At 30.7% G+C, this 11,945-nt stretch overlaps 1 protein-coding gene across 1 annotated transcript in view; it reads right to left on the reverse strand.

Annotated features, from left to right (window-relative positions):
* Positions 1-147: 147 nt before the first annotated feature.
* LOC105621429 (tubulin polyglutamylase TTLL5) overlaps positions 148-11,945 on the reverse strand; it is a 25,947-nt gene continuing 14,149 nt past the window's right edge. The window contains exons 9-14 of the mRNA XM_012202899.1: positions 11,208-11,400; positions 10,932-11,097; positions 2,980-3,120; positions 2,125-2,275; positions 537-703; positions 148-346 (exon numbers count right to left, since the gene is read on the reverse strand). Of these exons, the coding sequence (XP_012058289.1) occupies positions 148-346; positions 537-703; positions 2,125-2,275; positions 2,980-3,120; positions 10,932-11,097; positions 11,208-11,400 (1,017 nt within the window). The remainder of the gene's footprint in view (positions 347-536; positions 704-2,124; positions 2,276-2,979; positions 3,121-10,931; positions 11,098-11,207; positions 11,401-11,945) is intronic.

Genomic DNA, 11,945 nt, shown 5'->3' on the forward strand with positions numbered 1-11,945 from the left:
AGAGAGAAAGCAGACAGCTGCTCAGATTAAGAATTATGCATATAATTATGCATAATTCTTTTCTTTTTCTTTTTTCTTCTCCCTCTCCTCTCTTTTTCTCTGTTCATCTCTTTCAAAATAAGAAATTCGGTAAATGTAATAATTAAATTACCTATTAATTGAATTATTACATCTGCACTGTTCTGTTGTAGCGGCATTGGAATACACTCGCGACGTAATATGCGGTAAAGACCCGAGAAGATTTGCGCCGCGTAGATTGCCAGCGCAACCGCTTCTTCCCAAGAAACTATGAGTGCACTTATAAAGACGAGTTTGTAAAATCAGCACATCATCAAGATCTTGTTCGCTGTAATGTAATCATATTACACATATCTTAATTTGTTCTGAAATTAGATGTTTTTGATATGCTTTTTCTGTATCTATTTTGTGTCCTAAAATATGATACAAATGATACTATTTTGTATTTTAATGGGTTGATTTTTTTCTCACATAATTTCATAATAGGACTATTTTAAAAATTCAACATATGTGCATACCTTGCAGCAGCTAAAAACTTTTGGAAGAGTTTATTAGGAACGGTATGAGACCGATCTACGGTGTCTTCGTATAGATCTGTTTCTCTGTTATACAGATGCAAAAAATCAGAAAGTTGCTTTGCGGTGATGGCAGCTCGATCTTTATCGCTTAACTTACTGCATGGTAACTATGGAAGACATTATTAATTCAAACAAATAATTCAATTATGCGATTTATTTTTGATAGAAAATTGTCGTATTCTGGACGTAATGCAATATTTCGATAATAATAGATACTCAATTTATATACTTTAACTTTGAATTTAACTTAAAATTTGAAAAGTCCAATGGAATTAATATGAGAAAATTTGTCCTATAATTTAACGAAATAAATCTAAAAGCAAGCTTGTAGTGAGAATAAATTAGAATGTAGAAACAAGATATTCATTTTCCTAAACCCGTTAGAATGTTACAATGATGAGTTTACAAAATTAAAGTTTCCCATCTCCCAATCAGTTAGACATAACGCAATAATAATGAAACAAAAATAAAAGAGAAGTTTCAAGTGGACATCATACAAACTTATCTTTCCAAAAAGGGTGAAAAAAAGCGCTAAGAGTACATCATGCTCTTCAAAAACGAATTACTGTATATTATAAAATTATAAAACCCAAGTAGTACTATTTTTATTACACTGTGACCGATTTAAACTTAAAAATTTTTCAAAGATCAGCTGGATGGATTTTACGATTACGGATCCCACCGCTGTCACCAAATATGTTGTGCCAAGGAGTCGGGCACAACAGATTCGGGATCCGCGAGGATCGTCGGGATCGGAGCTAATTAACTTTACACACACTTTTTTCGAAATCTTAAAATATTTTATTAATAAATTAACTTTATAATTTCACTATTGTTTTCAATTACTTGATTATTCCCCTTAACGTCTTAACTTCTTACAAACTTTAGAGAGACAGAAGAGATTCGGACTTAGTGTGAGAATCCGGATTACGAGCGAGCGAATCCCGAATCGATGCTCCAGTCCGATTATATCTTCTCTTGGTTTCTGTATGTCCTTGCTGACGAGGTATCTCTCATCAGCTTTCTCAGTATTCTTCCGAAGTCAGAAATACGCGGAAATATCTTTTAATTAAAATATCAAACTTAATATTTTAATTAAACTTTCATTTATTTATTTTATTATAATGCCGCAACGCTCATGACAAATACCTCTGTCTTTATATTATGTGCTATATTTGATTATGGGATGTAACTACTTTTATTTTGTAAACTCATCCTTAAGACCTATCGGAAAGGTTTAAGAAGTTGAGGAATTAGCGTATTTATCTACTACAAACTACATTGGTTATTGAGAGAGAGAGAGAGGGGAGGGGGGGGGGGAGCTATTTCGTTAAATTATCTTTAGGGATTTTATCGTACTTTATTCTGCACTTAACCTTTGCCACCGTTAAAATGTTTTAGCGTTTTTTAAATAAATTACTTTATTATATAACAAGCTATAGGATACGGTTCATTTGATTCTGCAAATGCTTCGAAGCATTTGTAGCGTTAAGTTAGCCATAGCCATAATGTTATTACTAATGCGTACCGTAAATAAAAATGGTGTTCTCAAACTGCAAGATGAATGTTGGAGAAACTTCATAACAAGATCACAACATCCTGGATCTACGTTAGGCTGTGATATTTTCCGTAATATATAACCTAGATATAAACCGAAGGCTCTCCTTGCTTCACCAGAACTGAAATATTGTTCGTATAATTTTTTTTATGATGAGAAAGAAAGATAAAACAGATAAATTAATCGAACAATATTCAAACAGTTGAATACTTGACTAATTGATATTCGTTACACGAATAAGAATGTTAATAAAAGTTGACACATGCTGTTAGTGTATATTTCTTATTTTATTTCAAATATAAAAGTCAATCAAAATATTACAAACGTTTTGATTCTCTGTTTTGGATCTTCTTCAGTGTAGTTAGTACGTTTTAAAATCTATAATCATTGTAAACATATGTAAACAGATGTGTAAGTTATTAGTTAAAAGTCACTTATTATGTTTCATTAAAGACGCAAGTTTATTTATAAAACATAATCTAACGAAGTAATTTAATAAGTGATTTTTAATAGCTTATACATTTGTTTACATGCGTTTACAATGATTATAGATTTTAAGACATACTAATTGCACTGAGGATGATCAAGAGGATTAAAATGTTTGTGATATTTTGATTGACTTTTGAAATAAAATAAGAAATACACACTAATAATATGTATCGGCTCTTATTGGCATTCTTATTCGTATAATGATTTATTCATATGCTGATTAATTTAATTTGTCAGAGTTTTTGTAATATATTGTTTAATTGATATTTCTTATTATATTATTTTTTACTTATATACTTATACTACTTATATTGTTTTATTGATGAAATAACAAACCTCAGCTTATTGCCTTCTTGCATTGATTGCAATACTTGACTTTTATATTTATGTACATCTATAGTTACATTCTCTTTGTTGTTCATTCTTTCCAAGCTCTGTTTGTGGCCTTTCACCAATGCTCTTTCATATCTTTCATATCTATAAGGAAATGATTAATTACTAACTTTTACGGGAACATAGTTATATAAATGAAGCTATAACAATGCATTGTAATCTATTTTCGCAGCATCCAGATTCACATTTTGTTTTTTTTTGTCATTTTTATAATAATAGTTAATATTTTTTTAAATAATGTTCGGCTTCTTATATAATCTTACTTATGAAAAATTGAAGAAATAGATACTCAGTGTTATACAAGGTGTTCTAAAATTCGAGACTCAAAGTATTATAACATAAAAGTTTTCTAAAAATTAAATAAAAAAGTTAGTTGTAAATTTTTATTTTAAGCAATATCTTCTGAGATATAATGATTTAAATGTGACCATTACTGTCAAGGCACTAGTTTCTGGTCGGTTAAAGAGCACTCTCACATTGCTCTCAATATTTAAATATAATAAAATACGAAAATACAACTTTTTTGGTTTCAAACGATAAAGCAATATTCAAGTTATAAGAAAAATAATGTAATAACCATAATTAAGTTGATAATGAAATAATATCGCCGTGAATTATATGGAACTAATTTTTTATCAGCCTTTTTTTACTCTTAGATTCAATTTCTGAGCTATAGTCCTTGTCAGAACTATATCTTTTGTTTGGATCATATTATCTATTAATATTATTTATATTTATATTTTTCAATATACTATTACATAAATTCGTGAAATAAGTAAAATATGTGGATACTATATTAATTTATTAATATAATAATTTATAATATAATTAATATAATAATTTCCATACTTTTAATATAATAGATCAATATATTTTTACGACCGACTGCTGTTAATATATCCATATTAATATTTCCATATTAGTAATATATAGAAATGTGAAAAAAATAATATTTTTCTTATGTTTTAATTTTATTTACTAGAAGCTTTTTTATTTTTTTCTCCTTTTCTTTTATTTTTGTTTCTTTAATTTCAATTTTATTCTGTCTTTTCTATTTTTTTCCTTTTTTCAATTAGACCTTGATGATATTCTCTTTATTCGTTTGATATAGCAACTGCAGGAATTTAATTTTTTTTCTTTTTTAATTCCTGCTTTTATTTGGACCAAAATAGATACTTCTTAAATGAAAATGACACCGGGTCATCTGCTGAAAAATTTATATACAAAAATTTATATAAATAATCATGTTTTATTGTGATTATAGAATAATTATCTCAAAAATTAAATATATATTTTTTTAAGAGATTAAAATCGGGTAGCCGTTTCATCCAAATGTACAATTGAAACAAGATTTTTGCCTTGAATTTTTTTCTTCTATATTCAAAACACTCTGCAGCCTTCACATTAATTTTGTACTCCAATTTTCATCGCTAACTGATATAGATTCTCAATAGAAACATCCTGACTTTCATCACTCGAACAAGCCTGTGTGGCTAACTGGTAAAACTTTGAAATAGGATTTCGTTCGATTGTTCCATTTTCATGGATAATCCAAATAATATGTTCATTCATAGATGCATATATCAGAACATCAATATTTTCTTAAATACTTAAAAAGGGGGTTTCCTACTTTGTAGTGTTAAAAAAAGTCGAGTTCTTTTTCACACATCAATAGTACAACTCTTCGAAAATATGTCTCTAAAATTTTAGAGATTTTCGAGAAATTCGAAGACCTTCGGTATAAATTCAGCACTTGTATATACGGGTACACAGCGTGCAGGTATAATATAATAATTTAAAAAATATTTTTTATTATAGTTCTAAAATAGTCTTGAAGCCATTCAATTTTTATTCTCGAACTTTTTTTTCTATCTCTTATAGTTTCGATGATATTCGCTGCGAAAGAAAAAAAATATTTTTTTTTGAGGTATTTCACTCCTTAAATCTTGAGAAAAACATTAAAAAAATATGAGTAACAATTTTTCTAATATTTTTTCATGCTCTACAATATATCCAAAACTTAATTACTTTTAATTAACTTATTAAAATTGAATCAGTTTCAACAGATTCTCTTGTTAGTAGCATGAGAGAGGCCCGAGTACGTAGAATGGAACATATTGCTCAAAATGAATTCCACGAGGAAGTTGAAGGATTATTGTATGCTTTTGGAATAGCAGATTTTCGTTTTAAATCTGATTAATTTCTGTTTTTCTTCTTCAAGACACTCTATTAAACTATTCTCTGAACGAAATATATACAATTACTTTCATTTTGTTAAACATGTGCAAATAACAAGCTGAACAAAAAGATCTTGCTTACGCCCGATCATAATAGATGGCAGTAACATGCGTCTTTTTCCAAACGTTTATTTTGTCGAATTTTTTTATTTTTTTGCGCTCAATTGGAACTTCTATATTTACACTTGGGGAGTAAACTTCTAAAATGCACTTTGTCCAAAATTTGATTTTTTTAGTTAGAGATGGCATAGTTTTCAGTTTTAAAAGATTCATAATTTAAGCTATTCTACGATATTCTGAAAACATTTTTTCACCATCAATTTGTGTTTGAAAAAAGTCTAGACACGAAGTGTATTATATCCTTTAACTAGAGACAAACAAAATACATTCGTTTAATATTATTAGAAATAGTTTAGTAATTTTAATATTTTACATCTTACTTTCTGATTGGCAAATTGTTATTTTTTTTCGGAAAATTATATAAATTTTAGGCAAAAATGTATTTTGAAAGTCTGCTTCTTACTTATTGTTAGTTAGAGTAATTCTTTATGTTCAATTTTATTATAAATATTTTTTGCAATGAATATTTATGACGATGAATGCATTAAAATAATTTATTTACCAAACTGATAAAAAATTAGAGACTTATCAGAAATTAGTGCTCTGACGATACGTTTAGACAGTTATTTGTAAATGTAGGAGAGCGCTCAATACAATTATTAATACTACTGCATGTGCAATTCGTAGATTGGCGGGTGTTTAAACGTAGTCTGTAATTGGCCATACTTAAATAACACACACACACACACACACACACACACACACGTACGCACGCACGCACGCACGCATGCATGCATTCTTGATATCTCAAAAATTACTGATTAAAATAAAAAAATTACAAATAATTTTGTTACTTAATCCTCTGAAAATTTTCTTGTTAGAGTATTTTGAGTCGCGAATTTTGGGATACATTCTGTATTTTTATTTCTGACAACTTTAATTACTCATAATCACGATTTTAATACATTTATAGACGATAACGTAAACTTATGTCTTTTTAAAATCTATAGCAAATTGCCGCTGGCAAGAGAAAAGACATTAAAAATGTAAAGAAAAGTCGAGTATATTTTGCAATATCTTTACACAAAATTTTATAAATATTGTAAGGTTAATTTAAATGTCGCGCAGAACGATATAATGTACGCGCCCATCGCGCGGAGTAATACGATCAGGAAAGTTATTTTTTAAAAGTAACAAGTTATAGTTATTGAGTAGAAAAAGTAACACGTTACTAGTTATCGAATTTTAAAAGTAACTCGTTTTAAAGTAATAATTATTATTACTTTGAAGAAGAAACTTCTTGTTTTTTTTTTTAAATCAACGAACAATCATAGCGAGTGCTTAGGAGCTTTCTATATCTTAAGCGTTATGAATGGTTTGTCCAATCACATCATGTTCAATCGTGTGCAAATTAATAATAAAAGTAACTGTAAAATTCATTTACCATTACCAAAAAAATGTGACTACGTTATCGTTACAATTACTAAAACAAAGTAACGCGGTTACCAGTAAAGTTAATAAAAAAGTAACTTATAACTGTAACTTCATTACAAGTAACGAGTTACTTCCATCCTTTGAATATGATGTACGCACCTATCGTGCAGAGGAGAATTAAAATAAAGATGGAGAGAAAACACGCATACATAAGAGTCGCTTACTTCTTTCTCCTTCTTTTGCGAACTCGCGATCAAAATCAGATTTTTCAAATGTTCACTTACAATACGATCTCAGAATTAGTGAGATACGACGCCAATTGAGGCACCAAATTCAAGATTAGTATGACTAAAAATCGACAAGAATTTAAGACAGCCCTATGAAATGACTGAGTCAGGCACGAACATATTAAAAAACGCTGAGTGCGATTTATTGCTGTATGCAAATAAATGCCGCGCGCGATCTGGTATTACATAGGTCGACGACACATAACAATAACATCGTGAAATCGAATAGATACGAAACAGCCGTATACATCTCTAGCATACCAGAGTTATAGAGCTATGGCAGAGAACGAGATGTAACGAGATGGGTCTGAGTACAAGAAATGTCATAACATTTATTTAGACTTAAGTTATAGACGTAAGAAATGCACAGATTTTCATGTATGACATACAACTTATTGTCGTGTCTCTAAATGTTTCTACAAAGAGTCGTAAGCGGTAAGTCGTAATAGAAATTAACCAATTACCTATTGTAGAACAGACCTAAGTAAGTATTACAATTCTTGTACTCAGACCCGTAATCGTGATGTGGAGTAAGATAGAGAAAAACGTAGAAGTCGCAGTGGTGAATGGTCAGAAAAGTGCTTTGATCTCTGAAACCGAAGCACATTTCCGACCATTCACGACTGCGACTTCTACGTTTATATCTGTTTCTACTACGTCACGATTACATCCTGTTACGTCTCGTTACATTTCGTTATATTTCTGTCATAAAGTTAAGATGAAGTCCATTCGTGTTGCGCAAAAAAATGGAAGGAACAACGACGCAACATTGGAAGAAGAAATGTTCACGGTAACGATGTTGTAAGAAAAATTTCGAAATCGGCACGAAGGCAGAACTTATGACGTGATTAAATAAATTTGGTCCTTTCGATATGTGAAAAAGATCGCCGGAAGAGAGAGCTGTGGAAGGTGCCGCATACGTTAAGACAGAAGAACGAAATTACAGTATAGATAAGAACAGTAGGTTTACTCAGTTAAAAATAGTGCAAGGTGCTCTTGCGCATGACCGAATCGCCAATAATATGTGTGGCGCACAACCAATCAGTTTCTTCTATTCAAGTACTACTTTTATTCAAGTATTCTAGGGATGGTATTCATAGTCCGTTTTTATTTTAAGACCGTCTTAAGATGTTAATGCAGTTCTCTGATTGGCTCATGATATCTCAAGACTATACTTAAGACGGTTTTAAATATAAGATCCGATTATGAATACCGGCCTAGATATAGTCTAGGGAAGCTAAGCAACTTCGCTCTTACAAGTGCTCACACACGGTTGACAACATAGCGGTTGTTTAACAGATCAAAGGTGCCGATACAGAGTGAGTCTATTATTCCTACCTATACTGTGATGGAACCAAGCGCCATTTGACTGATATTGAGGAGCTATTAAGAAGAGAGTTGAAGTTCTTAAAAAGAGAGAAAAACTTAATGGAACGAGAATTAATACGATGTGAGAACGAATTACTTAGGCAAATATACCGCAACCTTCTACACCATTTGAAAGTTCGTAAGTAAAGCTTAGTATAAGATCAATGGGAGATTTGACGATTTCGATGGATCTGAAGGAACGTTCGAGAAATGGGAACAACAGATTCAACTTCTAATAGACATATAAGTTATTTTGTCCAGAAAATTCGTGCCGACTAATCTATATAATTTAAATTTTCTGGGTTTCAATTTTTCTTCAACATCGACACGAACTTTCCGGACAACCCAATAGATAAGAATTCAGCCAAGATTTCTATCTCCAGAAAACTTAAGAATAAAACATTATTCTGGTTCAACTCAAAACCAAAATATGCAAATGTAGATCGGTTATAGATCGGCCGAAATGAAAACAATATTTGATCATTGATCGAGTAAATCTGTCTGGCAGAAAGAATTCGAAAAACGAAAGTGAGGTAATTATGCATATTAGGAGCGATCTCATAGATTTCAATGATTTTGATATATGTTGTCAAGGTCCCCGAGTGATCTCCAATTTTAGATGTTATTTGTTAAAAAATTAACAAAATAAGTTTAAGACATAACATCCTTTTCTATAGCATAAAACAAAAATTCTGTTTCAAAATAAATTTTTTTTGCTTTAGAAACAAAAATTTTCTTTAAAAACATTATCTTTTTACATAATTTTTGTTTTTAAAGTAAAAAATATTTGATATTGTAACGATTTTACGCAAAATAAGATTCGATAATTATATAGAATATGACCTTCCGAATTTCAATATTTTTTGGCTACAATGTTAATAACAATTTTTGTTATGATTCAGATAATGAACCGGGGAAGGTCTCGCCGCTAAGACAAGCGAAGCATCATAGCGTGAGACACTACTGTGCTCCTTTACGCAAGCTGAGTATTATGCCGGATCGAAATTATCGGATCTCAATAACGGTTGATCCGATCGAGTTTCCAGTTTTTCACTTAATCGCTAGCTTACACTCCGATTGTATCATACATTTTTCTCTACGTACCCTATAAGCGGGGATATTGTGACGCAAAGTCCTGTAACTTTTCAAATTCAGGTATGTCGTTATTGTCATCATCATTATTATTGTCGTTGAACAGCTCAGAATGTACGGCAGCATCTGGCGCTAGATGGCGCTAGAAGCGTTGATCGGATTCTTTCGGAAACATTGTCAAGGACACTAGTTAAACAATTGCGAACATTAATTAATTTGCATTGATGAAGATTTGTTAACTAGGAAATGAAAATCGTCATCGACCTCTATTTATAAATTAATACATAACGAAAGGAAATCGCATGGAAATGAAATTATATACTATAATTTGTTAACTAGAAAATGATAAAAAAGCGATTTATTCGTCTTCGTTCTCTATCTGTTTATAATTAATATTTAACAAAAAGAAATCGAACGAAAATGAAATTATATATTGATATTTGTTAACTAAGCTAAGCTACGAAATGGGGTAAATGTTCAGAAATCGTGTTCTCCAAAAACCGTTTTTTCTTCGATAATGAACAAAACTAGTAAAAAGACATGTATATTATGTTTTAAGAGGGGACTTTTATGGTTTTTGTGCGAAAAAATTCTATTTCAAAAACGAATAAGACGATTTTATTTTTTTGAGTGCGTGACAAGTCGTATATACTTCTAGGCAAGAGGAGCGGAGTAGGTAGACCCCATTTCGCATAAAAAGTTGTGTGCATTTTGACAGGAAAGAAGGTGAAATGGAATTCGCTTCACGTGGAAAGTTGTATCCTTTACGCAGGAGAGGGATTTTAAAATAGAGAATTTTTGTTTTATATAGTAGAAAAAAGACGTTATTTCTTAAACTTATTTTGTTAACTTTTTAACGAATAATGAGCGGCGACTAAAACTTATTAGAGATCACTCGAGATCATGATCTTAACAACATATATCAAGGTCATTGAAATTTGTGAGGTCGCTCCTAATATGTACAGTTACTAAAATATGTTAATTGTTAAATACTAAAATATTCAATTAATTTTTTCAAAAATGTATATCATAAATTTTGAATTTTTTTATATTTTAATAATCTTCTTGTTCATAATTATATATTTTCTCTATTTGAATTTACAACAGATAAATTTCTTCAATATTCGAACAACAAATTGTTACAAACAAAATACTTTGAAGCAAATATAGTTTTGATTTCGATAACAATATCTTGCGACAATCGGCTATAGGTTTAAGTTCATTATATCCATTTCCTAGTTTTAAAAAAAGTAAAAAAAATTATCGATTGATACAAGAGTATTAATAACATATGATCAAAATCATTCGAATGTATAATGCTGAAAAATTATTAAATTGAGTTTTTATACAAAGAATAATAGTTTCGTAAACAAAAATGTGTTATAATTATGTGAAACAAGAATTTATATCCTCATACCTAGATAATCTATCTAATATGACTTCTGAAACAATGTAGCCAGTAATGCGATTAGCTGCAGGAAACAATTGTTCATGCAACATTAAATTATGGTTAGTATTAATATGTTGCGGTAATCTTCTTGGACCTAGCGGATCCGAAATCATTGGTGCACCTGTAATTGGATCTAAGACATAGAATGGATAAAAAAGATCATCTTGTTAGGACATATTGACTTCGAAAAATATCTTGACACTTTTCTGTACGAATTTATTATCAAAGAAATATTATGTTTACCTAAGTACTGTGAGTAGAACTCCCAAGATTTCGGGCTTGGAAATATTCTAACGAATCCGCCTCTTCTCTCAAATTGTGCTTTTGCAGACGCTACTATTCGTTGTTGCTCTAAATTTAAACTTACTTTATTTTTATTATTTCTAGTATTCTTCCTTTCTTGAGGCAATGTTTCTGCAGACTGCACTCTTCTATACTAAAACAAGAAAACAACGTTTTATTCGATTAATTATTCTTTATATTTAATATTTTTGATACCTCTTACGAATTCTCTAATATTTTGCAAAATAAAAGAAATATGAACTTGAAGAAACAACGGAAAGAAGAGAGAGCGCGCGAATAATAGGATAAGTATATAGAATCACAATGAGTGGGAGGGAGAACGAAAATAAAATGTTATAGGACTGCAATAATGTGTACAAGACTGCAACGAGAGAAAGAGAGGGAGAGCACGAATAAGATGGTAAATACAAGACCATAATGGGAAGAAGAGAGAGCGAATAAGATGACAAGTATAATTTCGCAATGGATGGGAGAGAGAAAATTGCAGCCTATAATGGAAGAGAAAGGACAATGGGTTGGAAAGAGAATGCAACGAGAGAGAGAGAGAGAGAGAGAGAGAGAGAGAGAGAGAATAGTCGGACCGTAACCTCTACGTCCGGACCGGTACCCGGTACGTACGACCGACCGAGTACGACTACGTCCGTCCCTCCTTCCTACCTACTAAACTTCCGTCCGCCG

The sequence above is a fragment of the Atta cephalotes genome (assembly GCF_000143395.1).
Source record: "Atta cephalotes unplaced genomic scaffold scaffold00033, whole genome shotgun sequence".
Lineage (NCBI taxonomy): Eukaryota > Metazoa > Arthropoda > Insecta > Hymenoptera > Formicidae > Atta > Atta cephalotes.